Genomic DNA, 27,676 nt, shown 5'->3' on the forward strand with positions numbered 1-27,676 from the left:
GTCCGAGGCTTTGCTCCGTGGTCGTTAGTGCTAGAAAGCTGAAATTTGGCATGGATATATAAATCAATAAACCCGACAAAGTCGTACAAAAAAATCTAAAAATTTAATTTTTTTTAGGGTACCTCCCCTACACGTAAAGTGGGGGTGAATTTTTTTTTTCGCTTCAACCCTAGAGTGTGGGGTATCGTTGGAAAGGTCTTTCAAAACTAATAGGGGTTTTCAAAAAACATTTTTTGATAAAGTGAATATATTCGGAGATAATCGCTCCGAAAGAAAAAAAAAATGTGTCCCCCCCCTCTAACTTTTGAACCATAGGTCCAAAAAATATGAAAAAAATCGTGGAAGTAGAGCTTAAGAAAGACATTAAATGAAAACTATAGCGGACATGATCAGTTTAGCTGTTTTTGAGTTATCGCAAAAAGTTTTCCCTTCATAGTAAAAAGACTTACTTTAATTAGGTACTGATTATGCAAAGCCTATTTGTTTAACTAGGGTGAAAGGTACCGTTTCATCCCTTGGTTAACAATTTACTATACTTTAAGCTCCAGTTTAGCTTATTGTGACGGAAGAGTAACTACGGAACCCTACACTGAGCGTGGCCCGACATGCTCTTGGCCGGTTTTTATGGATGATCACGTACTATACTTCTCTCTTAACACACTTGTTCCTAGTCACTCTCGCGACATGTTTCGGAGCACCTAGGTCTCCTTTCTCAAGCATCAACAGTGCGAATAGCGTCCACAATGGCCGCGCTTCGCGAAGCAATAATTGCAGATTAGAGATAAAAAAAAATTGCCAGACTAGATTAAGGTTCTGTGGATCAGAGTTCCGCTGGTCACCTAAACTTTCGACTCAAGCTACACATCAGGAACATAACTAGGGTATGACACAACTTGTCACTTGCGCCCGTCCTAAACACGCCCTGTAGGCGGTCCCGACATGGACATATTTCACGCGGAACGGCCACGACTTACAGTAATGTCGCTATACGGTTTCAATGAGAATTGCTGCTTTCCTAAAGGTTATGTGTGAATCTGTTTCCTTACCAAATCCTCAGATTTTAAAAGCGACCCTGGTTTTGGGTACCCGTGGCTTTGGTTTGGATACCTAGAAGGAAATGATTGCTGCTACTGACGTAATGTCAATAGAGTCAGACCAAGCTAAGTTGGCAGCGATTTTGATAGCCCAGACGGTGCAAGTGTTAAGTAAACGTCATAATTTCATAGAAATTTGACTGTCAAAATTGCTGTCAACTTATCTTGGTCTGACTCTACGGGTATTATTAAAATATGGATAAGTGTGGCTTATGGGTAAGTGTGGCTGGCCACATTGGAGCCTGTTTACACTTTGAACTGTTTATTTTCATTTCATACAATTGCTATTTGTTTCTTGCTTTTAGCAGCAAATGTTTGAACACGCGATAAACACTATAATCAATGTATAAACAGGTCCCAATGTGTAGTATTGTGTAGAGACCAGCCTCACATCCCATAGGTTACCTACTCAGACTTATTCGAACTGACCTTATTTCCGAATTCAGGTAATAACGAGACATGCACTTGGTAATATTACAAATATTTTGGAAATGTGATAAACAATGTTTTGTAAGTAATTATTCCCAATTGTGAACTTTATATAGATAACTACTCAGTAAAATCGCACCCGATTTCAAAAAATATTATGTCTCCATTGTTACAACAAAGTAGAATCAGAAAAGATTTCACGCGTATATTTTATCGCAAAAACATAACAGGAAAGCATAAACATGTTTGCAATGCCATTTCATAGAGCAAACACAACAGTAGTTGTCTCAGTATTCACTCAAACAGAATATCAAATACAAGTATGCGGAAAATGTCAAAATTGGCGTTTTCACGAGTGAGGGGACAGGTGTCGCGACACGAAAATACCGACGCCTTACAAGTCATAAAAATAATACCGTATGAAGAATTTCTTTTATTTGAAATAAATATTATTGCGAAGTGAGAACGCGATAACGGCGGCGCGATGGTGAATTTGAAATTGGAATTCTTGGAGAGATTATTTTAGCGAGTAGGTAGCAATTGTTTTTCTTGATTCAATGTGAAAACAAATTACAAAAATTATGCATACTTTAAGTGAACTCTAGGTAATTTTGTCGCAATTTAGTATGGCAGATAGTTGACGTCGATAATACTACCCATCAATTTCATCACACCTATTTTTAAGTAGGCAAAGCTAGTACTAAAAATGCAACATCAAAGGTATTTATTTAAAATTATCGTTACTAATATTAACGACTAGTAGGGGTAAGATGGTCGGCTCTTTATCATTTGTCACCATGCCTGTCACGTTCTAACAAGTATGTAGCGCGAAAGTGACGGGCATAGTGACAAGTGATAAAAATGGAACCGTGATGCCACCGCTGTAGGACTAAGATGGTCGGTGTTTTATCTTCTGTCATGCCTGTCACGTTCTAACAAGTGATAAAAATGCGACCATGATACCGCCGCTGTATGTAGCAGTTTTGTACCAACCTGAACCTATAAACTGTAAAGGACAAAAACTCAATTGTACCGTTTCCACTGCGTTACAATGTTTACTAGTAATTTCTCGAATCACGATAAGCTTGTTAGCCTACATTAATGTCCCATTACAGTTTTTATAGTGCTAGAATACCTATCATAACCAACACTGCCTTATTTGGCACGGTTCTTAGAATCTTTACAGCTGATAGCCGTTGTCAGGAGAATATGAAAGGTATACATCGTTATCGTTAGCACGGGAGTCTTCGGGTGTAAAAGGATCGTATTCTGTACTATATGCGGCCTTTTAATTTATTTTATGTAAGTGACGAGTGTTAGTTTTTTTTATACGACAACTGTGCGTATTAACTATCCTTCTAAAATGATAGTAGCGCCTATGCAAGTGTTTAGAATTTTTATAGGGAAGTAATAATAATTTCTTTCTTTATTTGTGAGATACCAAGGGTTTCTAGAAATGAAATACAATTCGCCTGTCCGTAAATTGTGAGACTACGTTAGGCATTTTGAGGTATGATTCTACAATTCCCGACACACAAACCTAAGATTTTCTAGAACACTAGAAGTTTATTCATAAATAACATAACATCAAACTTACCAAAGGCAGTTTTAAAACCGAAAACCCACCAACGCTGTCATATCGGACTAGTACGTCAAACCTGACAGCTTTATGGGATATCCATGCAAATGAGGTTGTATGGCTGAGACCCATACGTCAGGGGTGATGTAAGCGACAATTTTGGGGCATGCAGGCCGGTGACATGTCGATGGGGCTTTTCGTTTGATTAATTTCAGTTTGTATATTGAGTCCCCGCTTCGATATCCCTCCCCACAGTAGTGTCTTTTGAACGTTGGTGGCTAGTCAGCGCTATGTAAAATGGCGTCGCTGCGCAGTTCCGCCAACGTTGCGTCGAGCAGCAGCCATAGAGTTGACTAGACACCTACGCTCGGGACACGCCAGTGTGGAGTGGCTCTAAAAGCAGGTTGGTACTTATAATCAGTAGACCAACATATTTCTCAACCAAGGGACATCTCTCATTGTCAATTAGTTTTAATAGAGAACTGTCTCTACCACTGCAGCTTAACCAACAGAAGGCTTACCGCGAACCACGTTCGACGTGTTGCCTCTTTGTCGCACTTGTAAATTCGTACGTAAGTGTGACAGGCAGGCAACACATCGAACGTGGTTCGCGACAGGCCCTCTGCTTGTTTGTTAATAATATAGGTGATTGTTGGTCTTTCTAGGATTTGCTGATTTCCAATTCAATAGCACAGTATACATCGGTCAGAATGTAGTTACCTACTTAAAGAGCAGTCGTTGAGCAACTATAGACTTTGACCACGCATCCAACAAATTTTCATCGACTTGGCGGTGTCAACGCATACATATCCCATAAAAGCGCCATACTTGGCGTATTTAAGTTTTCATAATAAGTGCTAACATGAAAACAACATGGTTTAGCTATACTACGAACATTCTTTTAAGATTTATTGACAGATATACTCAACATCATCAGTGGCTCTAAGAGAATTTGACTTTTTGCTTTTCTAAAGAAAAATATTCTTACAGCGTATTGGAAAACATTGTAACCTAATTGACGGTTAATTCTTCCAGTAAAAGTATCCACTTGTCGGTTCCCACGGGACGGACGGACAAATATTTGCAAACGCCGAGTGGGATCGATTGCACCCATTGTACTGGACGGACACAGCTGTATGAGTAACTATTATTTATTTTATAAATCTCACACAGTCCACTGGACCTGATTAAGCGTGAGTTTGAGCCCAGATTTGAGCATCACTATATATATTGACTAATTTAAATCTTGACAACCTAATAGAGCTAAGACCGACAGAACGGTCGTATGCAATTTTTATTAGCCGTGAGAAGAGTTATACTATACTATATTGACGCAGCCAATGATGATCCGTATGACAGTTCCTCGAATTCGCTTTTGGACAGACTTAATTAAGGAAATAAGTAAAAATAATGAATAAATATGAAGTCACCGTATTTTTAAATATGTTAAAGTAGGTACCAAAAAAAGTCAAGAAACATTTGACATTGACGGTTACTCCATTCAAAAACGAACTGTCATAGGAAACATCATTGGCCGTATCAAGTATAGTCTTTTTTTCTAGTTGTCTTTGTCGTAGGTAGAGTCAGCAAATAAAAGAAAAGCTTCAGGTCGTGTCATACCAGAAGGTTAAGGAGTTGGCGGACGAGTTGGAGATTGCTCCACCGACAAGAGTACAGCTCTTAAATATAAAGAAGAAGAAAGTCAGCATCAATAGTAGCAGATGAAACAACGCACTATTTAAAGTATCTGCCGCCCCGAAATATCTTTCCAAATAGGAACATATTATGTATCTTTAAATTTCGCGTTCATCTATCTCAGTCATCAGACTACTGTTCTACATATATGAACTGTACCTATCCCTTTGTGTTAAGTTATTATAGAATTACATTGATAACTTTTGATTTTTGATGCTAACTTTACATAGTTTCCATTTTACAAGCTTTTATTTAACTTCTCCTGTTATTGTATGTGGGTCTAATCTGGGAAGCTAAATTTGACCCACTACCCGATTTCCGATTGACCTGAAATTGACAGTGCAATTTTATGATGCCATGATGATGGAGACAGGAGGTGGCCGAAATAACGCAAACTATTTGTTTGGGGTTGTTAGAATTGTACCAAAAATGATTTTTTTTGCCAAAAAAATATTTCACATTGATTGTCCGCCAACTTGTCCAAAACGGTACTCAAGGTCCGTTCCGTACCCAACAATAAACGTTTTCCGTCTTTTCGAGGCTAATAACATAATTTTTTGTACGTATAGTCTGTCAAGCCATTTCCATGGCAGGCAAGTCTAAAAATGTAGGCGCGAAGGATTGTCGCCCCATAGAAAATTTGAAATTCGCGCCTTTTTGTCTTGGGTTTCTTGCCTGCCAAATAAAGAATTTATTATTATTATTATTATTTGTATCTCCGTTACAAACTCTCGGGTTTTTAAGCCCGGTCATTTATAAGGCGTGCGTGGGGATATAGATCCAACACGTAGAGGCCATTTGGAGAGCTTTGATGTCTTGTAGAACGCCTGCTGGAACCCATTCATCGGTACATAAATAGATACCCATAAACCGGTTTCAACAGGCATTAGAGGCTATTGCTATTGGTTTGAATTTGGATGGACAATAAAACTGGGCTATTGCTCAGAGTTCCGGACACCTGCCATAACATTGTGATATACAGTGTTATCGAGGCGGGCGGTGACTCGCCACTCGCTAGATGGGCACCTGATGCGCCATCGTAAAGACGGCCAGGCGCAACACCGGCGTGAGTGGCTCAGGGGTGTCGAGAGGTGTGCTGCGCTTTCTCCGAAGTTACTTTAAGTTTAGTTATTATTATTATTATTATTTTCTACTGACTGACAGACTTGTTTGACCGGCTATATTAGGAAACTTTTTAGGTTAGATAGTTAGGGGGCGTCCATTAATCGCGTCATATTGTATAGGGGGGGGGGAGGGGGTCAGCAAAAAATCACCAATGATCACCACAGGGGACGGGGGGGTATGGACACGTATCACGTGTATTTTTTTTTCATCTGTGCTATACTGTATTATAGTCAATAATAATCCTTCACGTGTACTTAGGTTCATTTGTTAGAAAACTATTCTTTAGTTATCGAAAAAATACACGTCATATTGGATGGGGGGGGGGGTCCTGAAAATATCACCAAAGATCACCATGGGGGAGGGGGGGGGTCTAAAACAAGCCAAAAACGTATGACGCGATTAATGGACGCCCCCTTATTGCCTTTTAAAATATACCGGAGTCAGCCAGGAATGAAGATTAAATATTATAGGTAACGCTAACACCGATGATCCAATAAGTTCATCTATTCTTAAACTTATGCCTTTTTTGTGCTAGCGACACGCACATGAAATCGAACACACATCTAAACCAAAAACAATGGCAACACTGCTAATCCATTTACCGTATTTGCTCGGCCCCCGACAAAGTGTCAAACGATACTTATGCTATTTCGCCGGGCTGTTTGCGCGCAAATATTTGAGTTTTGCACTTGGCACTGTTTGATCCGGTCTGATTTCCCGTTAATCAATGGAACTGGAGTGGCCATGTGTAAGTGCTTTTATCGCAGGGTTATTTAAACATGTCCGAGGGCTATTTTTTAAGTTCGACATTTTGTTTCCTCATAGATATTGAATTGTTCCTAAAGGGTACAAACATGTTGCAGTCAGGCAGACTATACACGGATCTCTTTAAGTCAGGTTAGGGACCAATTTATTTGTAATATGACTAAAGTTTGTGTGTATTTCGAATACTTAATGATTGAAAAACGTCGATAGCGCGTTGTGAAATATGAAAATAATAAAACATGAAAATTTGTTCGTCGGCTTGGTGATTGGACTCATTGTTTGTAACGATGACAGAAATAGCACCACGCGTTAATGAACTAACTATTAAGCTAGTTATAGCCCTTCAAATATACAAATAGGTAGATATAGTTAGTTATAAGGCAGTGTGAACAATTAGGAAAGTAGGTAGTTAATGTGGGGTAGTGGCGTGTCGGGCGACGGTCGACACCTGAAGTTAGTAAGAGTGTCGAAATGGCAGTATATTACCAATGCCGAGCCAGAGACGAATCAGGGGTTCTAGAACACAAGTTTCTTGTATAAATAAAATTTTCGACATTAGCTTTTATCACTGAATGTACTTTTTTTTGAACAGGCAATTACCACTCGTCAAAACAAGTCGAAGAAAGAAACCCGAACACAACTAGGTTGCATTGTTGTATCTCAGAGGTCCTATGGCCACTTCTTATGTTCACCATCAGATCAGATTGATGGTACCATTATATTGCATTGTCACTCCAATTATATTCATATATAGGTATGTGAAGTTTCTGCTCAACTGATTAATGGGAAGTGGGTCTAATTTAGCTTGCAAGATTTGACCCGAGCATACATATATTATTACAAGCAAACATTTCAAGTTAAATAAAAGCTTGTAAAATAATGGGAGAGTTTTCATAGAAACTTGACATTAATGACAACATTTTCTCACTTATTCATTGCAAATTACATGCAGAGATAGCTTGGTTTGGTTTGATGGTGGTGGTGGAACGTTAATAAAAAATACTTAACACGACGCTAGTCGCTCTAATGTCGAATTCGTCGATTTCTAACGAATAAAAACGGTAAAAAATTACGCACAGACCAAGCACTAGCAGCTAACATAGCCATCTTGGATAATTCCAAATTCGAAATCCGGCACCCTCGCGTGCGAGGCACGCGTGTCGCACCGGCCCTAACTGCCGCCATTTTGGCCAGAAAATTGGAAAAACAACACTCCAAGTATAACCTCCAAATGTATGCAAACGAGCGGCGTGCTCGCACCAGTTCCGGAGAATGCCAACGACGCGAACGTTATGGACTAATACAATGTGAACAATACATTGACTACTGTAAAATCACCAGACTATAGTCCAATACAGCAACTTTGTTCCATATGTTTTAATTTTAAAGGTAATTAAGTACCAATACCAAAGTTCTTTATGGTTTTGTCTAAGTTTTTTCTTCCATTTATAGACATATTTTCCCGTAGAACTACAAAATCCATATAAAAGACATCTGACCGAATATACATATTTAAGTTAATTCTGATCCAGAATAGTTTTGGACTATAGTAGTTGATATTACGGTACCTGCCTATGATGGATATACAAGGTGGAACATTTCTAGAGAACGATCTGAAAGGATAGTGTTATCTAAGTGATCTCCAATCGAGTTATTATAATCGTAAAGCTGGATTGTAAAGTAAAACAAAACCATTAAATTGAAATATTTTTCATTTTAAATTGACATTCATCGGATCTACTTGCTAGGGTTGAAACATACAGATTTTTCACTAATGTTTAACAAACGTATCTCAAAAACGGTTAGAAAAATTTACGTGATTAATAAGTGAAAAATAAAGTACCGTAGCCTAAAAAATTCGCCGTGTTGATAAAAGTACCTCATTCTGTTCCACCCGATATAAACTGAAATATTTGTACAAAAGAAAAAGTTACCAAGCCCTCCAGCCCTCCAGTGACCGTAACATAATACAAATCAAAATATTTTATAACATTTAAGTTTGCTGGACCATTTTTTTTTCCTGAATTAAAAGTTGTCAGCCTGGCAAGGATGGACAAATTACCTCAAACCTTAAAGCCGTTTCTTAAAATGTGATTACGGGAAGCCAGCTTCTACTCTTAAACTTGAGTAAGTTGAAACAAACGCCTGTAGGGTGAAAATTACGAAATTCAGTTACCTATAGATTTGTTTTTAAAGAATTTATTTTATGATTTTATAAACTAGAACAAAGCCAAATTCATAATGCTACATACAAAAATGAATTTTAACGCCATTTTTCTCAAATAATCATGGCAAGCCGACAACGCACGTTTGATTTTTTATGTCTACGCTCCTAGTTAGGAACCATTCAAAAATGGAACAAGAAAATTCGAAATCGGAATGAAACGGAACGCGCCCAATAACGATCTCACTTTATGGTTTACGTCAGAAAAGTTCGGGGTTTGATATGTCTATTAAATCCTTCGGTATTTTTGCCTTCTCGGAAACTATTTTGATGGCGATATAAACTTAGTTAATATAATGGCTATTTGTTTTACGACACGATGATTATCTTATTTGCCAGAAAGATGATGATTAATTGCAATTTATTTCTTAACTATACGAGGAAAATAATTAAGTAAATTATTGATGAGATATTTTATGAAGCAAAGTTTAAAAATTTAAAACGAAAAAAATACACGCATTTATGGACTTCCCGTTTTCACGCGTAAAAACTTTTCCACTCAAAACGTAAATAAAGTAAACTTGAGCCACTTGAGACGTTTTATTTTTCCCTAAGAGTCTATAAACCCGTCACTGGGAACTTACTTCCCACCGAGCTCGCAACTCAGCTGAAACTGCCGGCGTGTGACAATAAAAATGGTCCGATACAAGTGGCGCTAGGAGGAACGCATCGGGATGGCTTGAAAACACGCATCTACGAAATAAACCAGCTTATTCCGACCCCTGATTACCATAACGCTCCTTCGCAGTTCTTAGCAGTACGGAGCTCAGCGTTAAAATGGTTAATGATGTATATGGAAGGGGGGCAAATCACCTATTATTAAGCAGGGGTGCCAAACTAATGGTTTCACGTGTTATTTCTTTTTATGTGTTCCGTTCTACGCTAGGTAAGTGTTAGAAGCTATGTAGGTCATGTGAATTGGTTTTTGACGGCGGTTTTTATCAGAGATGTTTATGATTAGGTGTTTGGTCCTATTTAGTAAGTACGTAAGCGTGACCAGAATTTTGACGATTTATTGACCTTGTTACACCTAGTTAGTAGCCCTTTTAGTCTAGGGTATGAATGTTTGAGATTGTAAAATGTGAAAGAGAAATAAATTAGTATTCAAAACCTATAGGTATGTTCTTTCTTTTTTATATTATAATCTTAGTTCGCACTCAAAAGTATCTGAACTTGAGCGCATAGCCACCATGCCAATCGTTTACGCTTCGTAGCGAACGAAACGCAATTGTCGCTGTCGCACTAATATGGAAGAGTGATATAGAGACACAAAGCGTTTTCGTTGTCGTAGAGCGCAAGAGATTGTCATCTTGGCAAGGCACGGTTCAGTACTTAGAGATATATCTTATTTGTTAAGGTTTTAGAGAATGGTAGATATTTTTGACGCGTAGTTTCGATCCGTTACTTCTGATGCTGACTGTTCGTCAGGTGATACTAGGGTCAATTGATACTCTGTACTTAAACAATATACTTGGCTCATAAGAACCAGTTATAGCAACAATTATTATTAAGACGCGAATTCTTTAGTTTTTGCTGCGATTTAAGAGCTTTCTCACACCGTCCGATCCGACATCAGATGTCGAATGATCCATTGCAGCTGCTCGAGAATCTCCTATCTCATTGAGCCCTTCTTTTTTGTTTTAAGGGTTATCTTTTGAAGAATAAATATTTAAGCAATGAATAAATAAAATATAAAAGGCGCTTTTTACATTTGTACTTATTTTTGGTAGTATTCGACAAGCGCTGGTAGGCTTGCGGTAAGAGCGTGTGTATTGCAATCCCGAGGTCGCGGGTTCAAACCCGGGGTCGTACCAATGAGTTTTTCGGAACTTATATATGAAATATTATTTGATCTTTATCAGTCACTTTTCGGTGAAGGAAACCATAGAAGGAAGGAAGGCAGGAAACCGGACTAATCCCAGTAAGGCCTAGTAACCCTCTGGGTTGGAAGGTCAGATGTCAGTCGCTTTCGTAAAAACTAGTGCCTACGCCAATTCTAGGGATTAGTTGCCAAGCGAACCCCAGGCTCCCATGCCCCGTGGCAAAAATGCCGGGACAACGCGAGGAAGATGATTTGGTCGTATCCGACATCGCTCTTATTGCAACTTTTTTTATCAACATAAAAAAATGTAACAAGTCAAGCAGAAAACCCGTTAGGCCTTTTTTTACAGTTTAGGCGCCTCAGTAAAAGTATAAAGCAAGCAGTCAAGTACGTAAAAAGGATTAAGTTTACCCAACTTGGGATAGAACCTTTGCCGACAAAAGCCTCATTGTCTGGTGCTTGTTATCAGTTTTTGTGTTAAAGGATTGGGCTTTTGCGAGCTTCTGGCTTTTTGCAATTAGGATTAATAAAAAAAAGTTGGCAGCCGTGTATTGCGCAGGTAGGGTTTGCAATCCGGATTCAAAATGGATGAAAGTATTCGGATCTAGATCCAGATCCACGGATCTTCTTATACACTTCAGATCCGTCGAGCAACCCTGCAGCAAAGCTGCCTGCTGCTGTGCAGGTGATAGCAAAACGTACAGACACAGATAACTAATGGCTCTGTGGGCTGTAGACCTCGCGAATGGGTCCGCCATTGAGAAAAAAATTCAATCAACAAAAAAAACTATATCATTGTCCAATGTATGCGAATCAAATTTTACGAGAATCGGTGGAGAAATGCGACGAGAAAGAATTTTTGCCTAAGCGGAAATGGAGACCTTCGCTTTCGCTTGGTCAATAAACCAGCCTTCGGCTGCTAGTAACTATAATTTCCTTGATAAAAACTATCCTCACCAAATTACATTGAAATCGGTTCACCTGTTTTTTTTATACCACGACGGTGGCAAACAAGCATACGGCCTGCCTGATGGTAAGCAGTCCCCGTAGCCTAGGGACGCCTGCAACACCAAGTATGTAAGTTTAACTATGAAGAGGAAACAGACAGAGTTCCTTTCGCATTTATGATATTAGAGGGATGTTAAATAAAATTTTGCCTACAACTGGGATCCAAGAAAAAAATATATTAAGTCTGTTGCTACGCATAGAATCCTACCGAATCGTTTCTGAAATACGAGCTTCGTTTAAAAATCATTTCTTATTTTCAGATTGGCAACCGACAATTCCAAGGTCTTCTGCAGGCGTATGGTTATATCCACGTGATAAAATATATGTTACTATTTACATCCTCCTCCCTTTCCTTCCCTCTCTTCTCTCTCTTGTGTCCTCTCATCTACTCAAAGGTTAACTGGAAGAGATCCCTCAAAGGGATAAGTTAACATAAGTACTTCTTACTAATTGTATGCTACTTTTAATATGTAATTTTGTACTATAAAGAGTTTACTACTACTACAACAACCACGTGAAGAGTTGAATAACTGTCATTTTCTCGCTGCCACGTAGACAAAGACTACCAAGTAAGTCACCAGCGGCGGCATCAGCGTTCCATTTTTATCACTTGTCACTATGCCCGTCACTTTCGCACTTACATACTTGTTAGAACGGGACAGGTATGGTGACAAATGATAAAGAGCCGACCATCTTAGCCCTACTATTGTATGTAGCTGTGACGTGTTCGAACAGCAGCCAACCCTGGTACTGCTGAGATTCTCTATCAAGGAGTTAACATACAGATTGAAGAGTCGAGGAGATGTCAAACCACCCTGCCCCACTCCACACTTCAATCTGTACTCCTCCGATAATGCATCTGCCCATCTTACGACATTCACCTGGTTCTTGTACCAATAATCAAAAATACCGATCACTCTGTTCCATAATGTCCAATATTTATTTATTTATTTGTTTGTGATTTGTATGACACCATAAATTTTATAAAGATATGCGGCTTGAGAATCAAAAGTATATTGAGACATACTTATACTTGAGACAAAAACAAATATAATATTCAGATGTTGCACAAATGAACTAGAAATATAAATAATTTATTCAGGCATTATAGGAAGAACTTGGCCGAGGACCGCGAAAACTAGCGTCTACTCCACCGACAAGAACCATGCTCTTAAATGAAGAGAGAGGAATATGGACATACAGGTAGCTAATAAAAGTATAATAAGATAGTGAACTGGCAGTGATAGCAAATGCCTTTCGGGCCCTTTAAGGTCCCTCACGACGAGATAGGGTCACTATGTCACAGAGCTCTACTGACAAGCTAGACTGGACATCATTTCTTAATATCGAAATCTCAAAACTCCAGACACCCTCCAGCAAATCAGAATCCAATGCCCAATGAACGACAAGGGCCCTATTCTCTCCCGTGAACCGCACCATTCCATAATTACCCCTTCGGAGACACTTACGAGATTTTATCACCCCACCGACCCTGCCCGCTCCGATGGCTTCAAAAGGACATCTTTTGATCAATAACTGTATATAAATTACGAAGCATATGCCCTTTCTTGCTCGGGTAAACGCACCGGTTGAGTTGCTTTGTATCGCTTGTACCTAGCCGACCGTTGACGCGACCGAATTTGTGTCTTCGCAAATTTTAACTCAAATATACGTGCCAATTCGAACGTACCACTGACAGAATATTTGAATCATGTTATTTAGTTATCGTGCATTTCGCTAGTATTTGTCTGGGGGCCTACCACAAAAACCGAAATGCAAACATGATGCCAATATGACCAATATCATTCTAATGTGAGTGTACATTCGAATTGGCCTCTAATACCAAAGCAAGCTGAGTACCTTGTCTTTGTTTTTCACAAAACATCTTGAATTTATTTATTAACTTTGGTTACTTCATGAAACATGAAATTTTTAGTTTCAAGTGTCAGTTATTAAGTTGATGAAATAAGCGCCAGAGAAAGGTAATGTTAGTACAAACGCACTCACATATATCGGAGCAGACGAGGTGCTCAAAAATATTTGAACACACACTCTAGGGCCTTAACAATAGAGGCGTGTTCAGATATTTGCGAGCACGTTGGCCGCTCCGCTACATCTGATGGCGGCTGTATCTATAGTCTGGAAATAAACCTTTCCGAAACTGCGCAAACTTCCCCAACTACGAGTATCTAAGGCTTTCACATCTATAGTATATTTTTATAGACGTCCAGAAACAGCAATATTAGGAATATTTGTATATGTGCGGCGACTTGAAGTTTTGAGCGTAGGTTCTTTTTCAGATGCTATGTGTGTATATTACAATGTTTCCAGATGTATGTATAAATAAAATTTGCATGCCAAATACTGGTGAATTATGTTGAACCAAATTATGTCCACCATACTTTTACAATGTACCATAATTCTAGCAAATAAAAAACTATGACTAAGGACGCGTAGCTTAAAATGGTTTAAAAAAGTAAAAACTATTTTTTTTTATTCTACCTGCTTTTACTCATGATAATTTATCAAAATAGTATTATTTATAATTCGTATATAAATATAGTCCGCTCCGTGTCCGACAACTTTAACTTTACAAATTCCCGTGATGAGCACATATATGGCTCACAAAACCGAACTTTGTCTTAAATATCCGTAATAATTTGTAAAAACATTTCGTAATGCGTAGTTGCCAAATATCGGAGTAAATAGAAAATAATTTGAAGCCCCTGAAAAAAGTTTAGAAACAGCCTATTACGGGTTAAAGATGTTGTTTGTTAAGTGATATTTTACGGAAAGTTCGACTGAAGTTTGTTTTTTGTTTTCGCTTATTGCGAATTTTGAAATACTTCGATCAGCTTTACGTCATAGTAAAACTGTTAGTACTTCGAATACTACCTTGTATTTTTACAAGCTTATATTTAACTTGCCCTGTTAGTATGTAGTACAGTCACGTGTGATATTTTCAGACGGTCACGTATGTATGTTTGTATGGGTCAAATCTTGGAAGCTAAATTTGACCCATTTCCCGATTTTCGATTGACCTGAAATTTTGCATACAAATGTAATTCGGGTGACGATGCAATATTATGTTACCATCGGGCTGATCTGATGATGGAGACAGGAGATGATCATGGGAAATCTGTGATAAAAAAGGATACTACTTATAGGTAATTTCAAAATTTCAGCTGTCATTAGGTACATGCATTTGTTGATGTGTGCATGAGTTCAACTCTAGTGCCCGTCTATAACTATAGTTCAAGGGGCCTACCGCAAAAACCGATATTCGCCAATTGCGGGGATCTTTCTCTTTTACTCCAATGCAGTCGTAATTAGAGTCACAGAGAAAGGTGCCCGTAATTTGCGAACTTCGACTTTCACGGTTATAGCAGCCCAACCCAACACACAAACACAAGAAGTTTTTGCCGCAGCTGTATTCTGATGAACAATAGCTCTGTAGGAATTGTTCGGAATCAGGCCTCGGATTAGCCCTTCACAATTAAAGCTCTCGCCGTCTCTGGCGTTTACAATGTATGCTTACAACGCTTACTAGATTCTTGAAGTCGAAATGCTTGAAAAATCAAGCGGCGGAGAGACAGACATGTAAAGACGGCGCGTAAAACCTGTTTTAGACTGTTAAAAAAAAGTGGGCCCTCTAATATTAATTTTGCCTTAGCTCAAAGAGCATTGAGATTTCCTGAATTAAGGTAAGGTGGGGTAAGAAGAACATAGTTTATTTTGCTCGGGGCAAGACATTCAGTATAAGGATTCTATACAATTGTTTGTCTTCTCCCGGTAATAGTTTTACTTACCCCGCCCAACCTTACGTGTGACAATTTTTTCTCTTGCGGGCGAATTATGTAATACTCATGGTTCCGCTTGCAGAATTTAGATCGGAAGGAAGAATCCTGCTATTAAATGGAAATGGCAATACCTATCTACATTGCTTTCTTAATCTAGCGTTCAGGTAGCTCCTTCTCTTGTAGGACTGCAACCAGAACGGTAAGAACCTGCATAAAGCCGATAAGAAAATATAACCATGTGTATTGTGTATACTGGAATGTGCTGTCGTTATATCTGAACAGATTTAACTAACTAATATATAACCCTATTGCAACGAAACACATAAAATGTTTAGTCAAGTTTGTTGCTGTACAGTAAGTCTCAGGATCATTCCAGAAGAGGAGTACGCGACGCAATTTTTTTAACACTTCTGATAAAGCTAAGAAGCCGATATTTGGCATAACGTTTGATAATTTTGCTTTAAATTCAACTGTATATAATACAGATTTCTGTAGGTTCTTAAGGTAGCTGTCATACGCTTTACGTCCCTTTTTTGACAGTGTGGGAATGATTTTACCCTCGGGTCTGACGTGGGCCCATTTGATGGGTATGTGGCTCTCACCAACCGACTCTGTCCACTGAGAAAGAGCATACCCATGAAATCCACACCGGTATTTCCCACAATGTGTCGTTGTGGAAGCGTCCTAGGCAGTAGGGTAGGCCTAGGTGGAAACCTAGGCCCACAAAACCCGGGCTTAGGGGCCCAGGCAACCTAGCAATGGTTTTGAGATAGAGCAGGAAGTCTCCCTAAATTCTAAGTGCCATACCAAGTGCCTAGGTCTCTAAATCCGGGCTTGGTCCTGGCATCGAGAACATTATCCACGACAACGCGTCACGTCCCTGACAAAGTAGACCTTTTTATGGAATGCCGATTAGCATGTCTCGGACTCGGAGGCAGCGTAAGCCCACCGCATTCAGAAGGCCCCCAACTCAAGATGTTTTGGTAAACCGTCCGATTAGTGCTGGTTCGCCTCCCTTCAATGGGATTTCATGCTTGTCCGTACCTCTTTATTCGTAATTGATACTAAACATTTTGATGTCTTTATAATTGGGACCCATATTCCTCGAACAGAAAAAGTTTAGAAAAGTTTTTTTGAGTTGAAGTGGAGTTGAAATGAATTTAATGTCCTTGAACTGTTCGCAAACGATTTTTATTATGTATAGAAGTTTTAAATTCCACTTCGTGTAAGGCTTCTAAGCTAACTTAATTTTCGCTGACTTAGTAGTGAGAAACGCCACGTGTACGTCATGTTTTCATATGAATTTGATGTTTATGGTGCATAACCTAACCTAACCAAAAATCAAATTAAAAATCAAATCAATTAACTATATGACTTGGCTGGTTGTTCTTCAGCCAACTAATTAGCTGGCTAATTTAACCAGTTGACTGCGATATATATGCATTATCTCATCTTATTGCAATGGATTAAGGCGAAGCAATGTATACATACTTATGAACTCGACTGCACCTCTCCTTCCTTCGAATAAAACAAAAGAAATCCAGCAAACAAGGCAAAAATATACACGAGTTAAGATATAAGCAACGTAGTTTCACCACAATACAGTATAAACAAAGGCACACGTAAAATTTACAGCCGCATAAAGACGAGGCCACACCGCCGCTAATAAACGCGAGTCCACACCGGCGACAATAAACGCTTTGGCGACAGACACGCCGATCCGCCATTAACACGTCCATAAACTCCTGCGCCGCTGTAAATACTAAGCCGGGTCTATACGCACCAGATAGGGTCTGGCTAGATACCTATAGTTTGGAAAAGTTCACTATCATTTTCCTTTTCTTACTAGTAAAAGATGGACGAGTACCTATAGATTTTTTATTCTACTGTTGACATTAACAAATCAAAATGATGCTGTATCATATCATGCATGAAAAACGCGGCTAATATATACGGAAACAGCAACCGGCGACGTGCAGATCTCATTCAAGGTGGTCTGGCGCGAATCACTTATTTTATATAGTTTTCTTTTTGACGATTGGACAGCATCTACACCTCCAAATCTAGTGTTAGTAAAATATTTTAGTATTTTCCTCCCTGACATTGGGAACTTTTGTCCAAATCTAGTGAATGTAAATAATAATAATCATAGAGACCTCTCTGTTGTTTTTTGTACCTAATACTTGATTCATTTTTTAAGATTATTATCATGTAATGTAATAATGTTAACCCAGATATTGGCTGGATTTTTCACGCGACTATATGAATAGATGTAAATGTTCTACTGACTTAGACCCTCTAGAAGTATTTGCATTTTTTTAGTTAATAAGTCGTAGCACTTTGTTAGGGATGAGGTTGGTATCGACCCGGTAATTAAACTCTAAACCACAGATTGATTTGGGATTGTCCGCTTTTTATAGTTTCTGCATTGAACCCTAATTAGATGCCGATTTTATGCGCGTTATAAAATTAAACTAAAAAGGTTGATTTATACTTGTGGATTATCAACTTCGTTTTCTGTTTAAATACTTACATCATTTTTATTTTCTTGAAATACATTTTGACAGAAACACAGGCAGATAACGTATAATGAAAAGGTCAGCTAAAAACATAACGACTTATGTAGTTTAATAAGTACATAATAGTATATCTAAGGTTCGGCCCTAGTCGTCTTTACTAATCTTAATAAAAATAATAAAGCGAATTGTGTTTTGTAACACTTTCTTCGCCGACCCCCGAATTGTAATAGTAGTTTATATGACTGTTACGTAATGAAATGCATTAAAATAGGAGTGTGAATTTATGGAACGAATGTAATGAGTTTCATAAACGGATCACACTAGTATTTTAATGCCTATAATTATGTACAGTTAGTACATACACTACTATATCTACATCTATATCATAAGCTTGAACAAAACAAAGTAATTTCTAATAAGAGATGTTCTAAATTTGAGTGTAATTAATATCGGCTATCAATATACGTAAAGTAAATTACGATTCAACCACAGATAAAGGTTTTTTTTAATATAGGCCATTAGCTTATCGCTTCTGAACATAATGTAGGGAAGTTATACATTGTAAGTACCTACTAACATAACGCAGACAAAAACAAAACAGTCCGAAGGTTACGCAACTCGACGTACTAATAGAGCTCAAGTCACATCAATTATTCGAAATGCTTGATTAAGTAATCAAAACTAATACTTTAATCGTTAGATACAGCTATTCATCGCCACTAGGGTCTTTATCGTTATCACAAATTGTCACGGTACGTCTGTTATTAATAGTCGACAATCGTATAAAAAAAATCTATCATGGGTATTCGTATTACACGTAACTTTGTTCTGCTTTTTAATCATGCATTTTGATGACAATATGATACGATATTAGTTTTCACCTCACTTTAGAATTTAGTATGGGTCGGGTTGAATGTCAAAGCTACTGCATTTACAGTGCGACATAAAATAATAGAAAATAAAAGGGTCACCAGTTTCTTCGTAACTGTCACATTTTTGACGTAAAATGATGAAACATGGCAACAATTTCGTATGAAAATTTGTTCCATTTTATTTAATTTTCTCTTTTTTGTCGCACTGTACAATTTTACAACTCTAAATTGGCAACACCGGTGAAAAGGCTTCTCAGCATTGGTCAAGCAAGTGTCAATCGCATTAATGTAGCCAGTCTATACCTGTAAACCTGTGTATTTGTAATATTACAAAATAGGGCCCTGAAGCTGTAGAAAAAATATAATTATTGTATCATAGATAGTCTGGCAAACCAAATTTGTCAGTAAATAAGAACAAATAAATCTATACTCATCCCATTCTTTTGAGAGCTAGTACGAGCGTAAGACAAAGACAGTATGATTCTCTTTGTCTATATTTGAAATAACATTCCGTAGCCAAACTATACATAAAAGATTCAGTGGAAACGCTAATATGATCTACGTAGGCAAAGTACGATTTTTGCAAACGATTACCTAAAATTGAATATCGTCTCTTTAGGACTGCTTATTGTACGAATAGCATTATAGCATCAAATGCAGTAATTAAACTGGCGTAGTCAACAAACATCTGCGACTACCACATCATAGTAAACGCTATCGGAGGACATAAAAATTAATAACCCGCTGAATTTTAAACAAAAACGCATCGCCATGTACCAAGTCAGCTGTTGTCAAAATTCTACGCATACCTCGCGGCGACGTCGTTATTTCAATTACCCCTCGTCAAAGACAAAAGACCTGACACGAAAGAAATAAAAAAAGAAACAAACGCGCATCGGAAAAAAGTAAAAAACAATCGTCTTATCTATGATTGGATCGCGGTTGTGTAAATGCGCTCAAGTGTATTATGTTTAAAGGGCCGCTTTCCTCAGTAGCGTTTTTGAAATCGAAGCTGGGCTTTGCGTTTTTTTTCATTATAGCCAATCGACATGGGTCCTCGGGTGGGCCGCGGACTTCTAATTAAGGTTTTGGACTTTAATTACGGGCGTACGTGCTCGAAATTTTTGTTTTGACTTCATATTCACTTGGAGAACGTTCAAGGAGATCGGTTTCGTAAACGTGATATCATTTGTTCAGCTTGAGAAAGGACTCCCGAAAGGTCCGCATCAATAATCAATAATATACATATCAGGACATTGTCGTGACATTCAAATGATTTTTTTACTGTATTTGAACCCTAAACATACTATAAATTTAAACACATACAAAAAAAAACAGATTAGAAGTAGTAGTCTCAAACTCCCAATTTGTAACGGCGCCGTTGAAAGCGGCGATCTATCGGCATTGAAGTAAAGACTCGAGTTGATGGGTGCCCAAAGTAAATAGCCATAATAACCGTAAAAGGCACAATGCTCCCCCGCTGGCCGTCGACAGGGGTCCTACCCACGAACCTCTTTTTAATTATAATATCACCCACATTATAAACTTTTTGCTCCGACTGCTACTTTTTGGGACGTTTTTTGCAGTTTTGACATGAGCCCCATTATTTAGAATCTCGAGGTTTTGTCGATCGGAACAGTAATGACAATGCGTTACACAATACAAAAGCGTCGTCGGGCTTTGGTGTCGGTATAATCTTTATGGGTTGTGGAGTACATGGACCACATGATTGAAGTACAGGCAAAGATAAAAATCTATACTATGATAACCTTAATTCGTCTTCGACCTTATCGTCACATCAAGAGGCTTAGCTAAGTGAGAATCGCTTATTGAAAACTGATCCTGATACACTTTTACTCTCCAGAACGGTGCGTGAAAATTTTACCTAGACACCCAACATTAAATATCTCTTTTTCGAGGTATTATGGAATTTAGAGTTGACCTCTATCATATCCATTGGGATGACGCCGGGGTATTCTGAAGGTACATAACGGGAAAATTAATAAGGTGTGTTTAGTTTATATATAAAGGCATTTTGGACGATCTGGTGCGAATAGGGCTCGACAAACACACGAATATGAATACAATTCATAGATTTTTCATCTTCAAAGTTTTGTCTGACTACGCAATCATTGTGCAGCTCTGAATTCTAAGCTCTGTGATCCGGTTCGAAGGACCAATGTATGTACTCCTAACTCTTTCAAAAAGGGCGCTCTTTACTTTAGGAGGATTGACTATGAAATTAAACAATCAGTCACAAATAAAGCCAATATATTCAAAATAATCTCAAACCCTTATATACAATCCCTATAAACATTTCGATAGCGTGATGTAGAAATCGCCGCTCCCGGTACAGCGCCATCTCACGGGATATTTGGTAACAGTTTATATATTAAAGAACTTTACAAAAGTATGGACGCGAACACTGAGATGCCCATCCGTATTGATTTTTTATATTTTAATGGATTGTATGATAATTGATAATATCTGATAAACTTTTATCTTTGCCTTCCTAACCAAAAAAAAAAAAAAAATTTTTATAGACTTTCGACTCAGCTAAAAAGAATATCACCAACACCAAAACCTTTAAGAAAAGTCGGTACTCACGAATCCGTGTTTGTCACTAATGTTGTTGGTCAACTTCAGCTTGTGAAAGGAGACCACCTTCTGCATCCATTGCTCGCCCGTTGACGGCGAGTCCGGGTGGATGTACATCCTCTTCGGCATCTCGGGGTCCGCCTTGCCGGCGACCATCCATCGGCTCCGGAAACAGAGAGAGAAGATACAGAAACTCCTTAGTTAGTGAGGGACGGATAAACCCCCTTATTCAGCTACCTAACAGAAGTCTGATTGAGGAATACAATGCCAAAGCTAAAGAAAGAGACAAATGAAATTAAAGTACGTGTGTAAAACGTTTATGAATAAAGGCACAAATTTTGAACTAGGACAGCTATTTGCAGCTATTATAAAATTGACTGATTTCTAAACGCGATTAAACAAGTTGTTTTAATTAAATACTTTATGAGGGAATTATTTATGAGCATGCTCAAGACAGGTGGTCGGTTATAATTATAGTTTACATTTCAACTAAATTAAAAGCTAATGTTAATTCTATGCATGTATTGAAGCATGAAAATTGAGACTTGCGAAAAAACGGCCAACACCGCATGCATGGACAAGTTTTTATTTTATTAATGAAAAAAAAACTACATACCTAATTGACACGCAATGTGCTCTAAGAACCCCCATAATGCGGTTATTAAATACCAATAAAAAAGCAACTAACTAGTATAATGGTATAACAATAAACAATGCATGAAACATAATGTGAGTGAAAAGAGATCTGCGGAACAAAAAATGTACAAAACCAAAGCAAGTTTGCGGTGTGAAGCAGCAAATTACTCAATGGAGAGTAATTCTTAAGAAGATAAGGGTCAGAATTGGGGTGCGTAGAGCTTCAAGCGCGAACTTCCTTTGGCTTAATGGGCTACGTTGTTTAAGAATCAATGAGCGATTTTTGGAAGGTTCTCCCTCGGAGCCGCGGGCTAAGGAAAGGGACATAATGTTTAGCAAATCGCAGATCCCCTATCGGTTCACATCAGTACATAAATACGCATGCTTCTTGCCTTTTGTTTTCAATATTACGAATTACATTAAAATAAGATCAGCTACCAACCGTTAAGCGGCTCCCGACACAATCGCTACCAGTAAACTCTTATTTTAATTTAATTCCTTCAGTTTATTTATACCTGTTGTGGAATTTGTATCTGCAATCGTCGGCAGCTACGATGTCCATTAGCAAAATGTACTTTGCTTTTTTATCAAGACCAGAAACGCGAACTTTGTAGGCAGGAAACATACGTCTGCAAGCAATACGAGAGAAAAACATGGATTGGGACTTGTTCTTTGCGACAACGATTTGACATCACGTCGATTGTGTGACATGCCGTCGGACTAGTTTCACTTTTTACGTCCTTTTAGTGGCGAGAAACGACTGCCTTAGCTTATGGTCTCACCCGTCCTAATTACGCTGCATTGTAATCCTATATGGTTCGCGCTCTAGTTAAGCTGAGAAGGTTTAAAGGTGAAGAACAAAGCGCAATTCGTACTATATTTGGAGTTTTCACGAATCAATACGAGGTCTAATCAGCAGCGCGGTGCAATGAGGTGTCACCGAGTATTCGCTACAGACAAAAAGACCGTGTTTCCGCCACAGACGATCAAAAATGGCGAGGTACGCGCCCATTGTGCGATTGTATGCCGTCGCGCAACATCGTGACCACGAGACGTGAGTAAATGCGGTGTTAAACGAAAATCCAGTAACTCAAAACACGCCTTCCAAACACCGTCTAGCAAAAAACTTGTCCCCTGACATATCGAACGGAGTTCGGAAACGAACGGCCCGATGGTAATGGCGAGTTAATCGATGAGCCTCACAGATTTCGAGTAATTTATGACCGTATTAGCAGAGTTAGGCAGCTGGAGGCTTTTGTCGGCTTCGATATCGGTTTACGGCTGAATCACAGTCGCATATTCGGCCGGAATGCCCGGGTCGTATTAATTAACGGATATTAAATCTGAGTTTATCGGTCGAATCTCGACTTGCCAAACCCGCGTGTCGGCGGTTTTGATATTGGCCGTCGATCGGACTGACGTAAAGCGGACGAGTCGTTCTTATCGCCTCTTGTCATCGGGAATTAAACAATGTACACGATCATTTACGATAATTATCGATCTCCGGCGCTTCGGTACACGTCCGCAGTTGCATCCTCACGTAGCTGACCCGGAAGGTTGATCTCTATTTTTTCCTAACGAGATCGCCCGACCAGATTGTCGCCGCATTTAGTTCCAATTTCGATTTAATTTAGTAGAACACAACGAGTCGCGTCGGTATTTCTCACCTCTGGTGTCGGCCGGTTCGCTTTTTACTCCACCGCCGCGGTGTTTGAGACAAAGATATTTTAATGATATTACCCATCTGATGCGAGTTGAATCCTTAATCGTCGGGCGATTTGGATCGTACACTTGTCCGACATGTCGTTGCCCTTAAAATTAAGCGTGCTTCGTATCAAATAGTTTGTCCGCAATTAAAGAACGGTGATTCAGTGTAGCGTGGGGACCAGAAGCTAAGCTAAGAAAGTGTTTGTTATTCTTCAATCGACGTGAATGTCAAATAGCTCCGAGAATCTGGTGTAGAAACGCCAGGTTCTCGGTGGCGTTGATTGGTGGGTGGGGTGAAGTCGTGATGGTACAGGCAATGGATGACCAGGCAAGCTACCTGTTGTGGAACTTATATCTGTAGTCGTCAGCGGCGACGATGTCCAACAGGAGGATGTATTTGGCCTTCGCGTCCAATCCGGATACGCGGAACTTCATTTGAGGGAACATTTGTCTGTAAATCGGAAATGGTCCCTGTAGAATCGATGTTTTGAACCAATGTGCAGGTTAAATATTTAAAGAAATAGAAGTTACTACGTTAACATTGTTCCAAAATTTCTTTTGCTGTACCTACATACAAACTTATTCTAATTAGACAGTCTTAATACACAAAATATAAAACCTTGTTGCCCATTGATTAAATTTTGAGTGATGTGTGATATTGCAAATGAAGGAACCAACCATAACTTGTATTGGGGACGTGTACCGAACTCTGTATAGTTCTGGTACTTATATTATTTTGTTTACCAGTATCGCGCCACATTTGAATTTTAGGTACCTATATTTCAAAACGAAAATACATATACGTATGAGTTGAAAGCGTTTGATATGATTGAAGTCAAGTGGCTATAACCTTCAAACGACACAGAAACTTGAAAAACTTGCCCAAGAGGCATCAGCTATGTAAACTGTCTCGTGTAAATGCAAAATCAACTGCTTTCTGCGACAGAAGCGTGCGGGAGTGCAATCTGTCATGTCATCGGGCGTTGCACAAGGCACGAGGTTATGCCACTCACTCTTGCTTACGCAATATTAATTGCTACGTATTTAGTTAGTTAAGTATCACTTGTAGAAGCATTTGTTTGTTTACTTAAACTAAGTTGTGTACGGTTTCCTCAATGTTTCCGCGGTTTTTAACGACAACTAAGGATTACTTTGTATTCATCATTAGTTTATCATTCATATCATATGCATAATACAATTTAAAAACTATACCTATATTTGTTGGAGTTACGAAGGATTACTTTGTCATTTATAATGTACTTTATATTGAACATTGAACGCCATCAATGCAATTTTCTAAGCATTTGTGTGTGTGTGTCATGTAAGCAACAGTAGGGACCTAACGATAACAATAACGATGTATTTTCGTATTCTACCATAATTCCGTTTTAAGATCAGAAACGATCCATTTAGATCCTGAGCATTTAAAATCCCTGGCTATCAATATCGTAGCAAAAACACCAAGTTTAGACCCTGTCTATTTATCACGTCATCAACCTTAAGTCAACCAACAGTTTTGTATGCCCGGCCCGTACTTCGAGACACGACATCCATCAGCGGTCGTCCGTCGTCACGTAGGCGCCATAAATAAGATGCCTAATGAGCCTTAAGTCACAAGACCTTGTGTAAAAATGGCAGTTAAAAAGTTGAATCTGCGTTTATTTATTTAATTAAACTTTATTATAGAAAATACGGAACTAAATTATAAATGGCAAACTATATGCCATGTTTATTCATTTGTTCTCGGCAGCCATATGCAATTTTTCGATACAAACTAGTTTTATATCAACATTTGCTTTCAGTTTATTTTCAAGAACGCTTTGAAGGAAAAAGGCAAAGAATTTGACTGTAATAACATGTGTTTTTATTTACAAAAATTTTTTGTTATTTACTGTTAACATGATAAGATAAACACCTACAGATGGAAGCTAATGATGCTAGAAGGTCAGATTTCTAAGTTAGGTTAAAAATTCTGTCGTATTAAGGTTCCCGTTAACGTGCATAACATGTAAGTATAACAATAAAATCCAGGGAAAATGTAGATGCCTTAAAGGCTTCTGTTGACAGGTCATTGACATCCCATCTCGAATTCAAATTGACTAGGCGTCAATGATTTTTACGCGTTTTATGCTTTTATAATACCATTAGTGTTGCTTTTATAGATGCCTATAAAAGCCGATTTATTTGTATAACATTAGCACGATCCGAATTCGTTTTTATTAGCTTGAAATTCTGGTTACCACCGTGGTGATTTTTTTGGTTTTTTATTGTACTTAAATCAATATCGTGAGAATATCTTTATACCTACTATACCTAGCTAAATATATAAATAGTAACTTAGTATTTTATCTGTTTAAGACATTGTTTACGGAAGAAATTTTATGTCACTTTATTCAGTGCTTTCTGCGAAAACTATAAACCGAAACATATATTTATACGCGTAGCGGTCAATGTCTGGACAATTTTAATATTCCTGGTTTTAAATAAGGTCAATATGGGTAAGTATGGCTGCGTGATTAGTGTGGCTGGCCTTCACGTTGGGACCTGCTTACACATTGATTAGTGTTTACTGCGAGTTCATACATTTGCCGCTTATCTCATTTAGCCAGTTATAAATACTAATCATTATAAAGGCCAGCCACACTTACCCGTACGCTTCACTTAACCGTATTAAGCCTGAAACATAGGAATAGAAAAGTAAACTATGTATATCCTTTTATGAATGCCAACAATTAACTACACTCATTTTCCATACCAAGTTACCTGCTGCAATTGTTCTCCTGTTTGTTTATTTGCGATAATACTGCGCTAACACAAGCCTTACTGCGTCCTTGGTTAACATTAAAATACTGTGCTTAATAAAGAGTCCATGTATAGCCAAATTTTATCGAACATACGTCTATTCGTAGTTAAAGTTTCAAGCCACAACCGCAAGGTGTCACTGTAACATGAATAAGATGATAAATTAATACATCGACATGACACATGCCAACTTAAGTAGATACCTGACAAGTGAACAGGTTGCATGTAAATGTCATGAGCGTAGAGGTTTTTAGGGTTCCGTAGCCAAATGGCCAAAAACGGAACCCTTATAGATTCGTCATGTCCGTCTGTCTGTCCGATTCTGTCACAGCCACTTTTTTCCGAAACTATAAAAGCTATACTGTTCAAACTTGGTAAGTAGATGTATCCTATGAACCGCATTATGATGTTTACACAAAAATAGAAAAAAAACAATAAATTTTGGGGGTTCCCCATACTTAGAACTGAAACTCAAAAAATCTTTTTTCATTAAACCCATACGTGTGGGGTATCTATGGATAGGTCTTTAAAAATGATATTGAGGTTTCTAATATCATTTTTTTCTAAACTGAATAGTTTGCGCGAGAGACACTTCCAAAGTGGTAAAAAGTGTGTCCCCCCCCCCCCCCCGTAACTTCTAAAATAACAGAATGAAAAATCTAAAAAAAATATATGATATTCATTGCCATGCAAACTTCCACCGAAAATTGGTTCGAACGAGATCTAGTAAGTAGTTTTTTTTACTACGTCATAAAAATTAAAAAAAAAAATTTTTTCTTCAAACCCATACGTGTGGGGTATCTAAGGATAGGTCTTCAAAAATGATATTGAGGTTTCTAATATCATTTTTTTCTAAACTGAATAGTTTGCGCAAGAGACACTTCCAAAGTGGTAAAATGTGTGTCCTAAGTGGTAAAATGTTGAACGAGATCTAGTAAGTAGATTTTTTTTAATACGTCATAAATGATACGGAACCCTTCATGCGCGAGTCCGACTCGCAC

General features: G+C 38.3%; 1 protein-coding gene and 1 long non-coding RNA gene across 9 annotated transcripts in view; both read right to left on the bottom strand.

The window, feature by feature from the left end:
* LOC133529127 (uncharacterized) overlaps positions 1–27,676 on the bottom strand; it is a 229,284-nt gene that overhangs the window by 71,434 nt on the left and 130,174 nt on the right. The window lies entirely within an intron of this gene.
* LOC133529109 (T-box transcription factor TBX3-like) overlaps positions 1–27,676 on the bottom strand; it is a 147,768-nt gene that overhangs the window by 64,596 nt on the left and 55,496 nt on the right. For 5 of the 8 annotated variants that reach the window (XM_061866737.1, XM_061866736.1, XM_061866735.1 and 2 more), the window contains exons 2-3: positions 24,211–24,324; positions 21,540–21,693 (exon numbers count right to left, since the gene is read on the bottom strand). In XM_061866737.1, the coding sequence (XP_061722721.1) occupies positions 21,540–21,693; positions 24,211–24,324 (268 nt within the window). Of the gene's footprint in view, positions 1–21,539; positions 21,694–22,681; positions 22,796–24,210; positions 24,325–27,676 lie in introns of all 8 variants that reach the window. The other 3 variants (XM_061866739.1, XM_061866738.1, XM_061866732.1) reach the window with 1 other exon arrangement.

The sequence above is a fragment of the Cydia pomonella genome, chromosome 20 (genome assembly GCF_033807575.1).
Source record: "Cydia pomonella isolate Wapato2018A chromosome 20, ilCydPomo1, whole genome shotgun sequence".
NCBI classification, from domain to species: domain Eukaryota; kingdom Metazoa; phylum Arthropoda; class Insecta; order Lepidoptera; family Tortricidae; genus Cydia; species Cydia pomonella.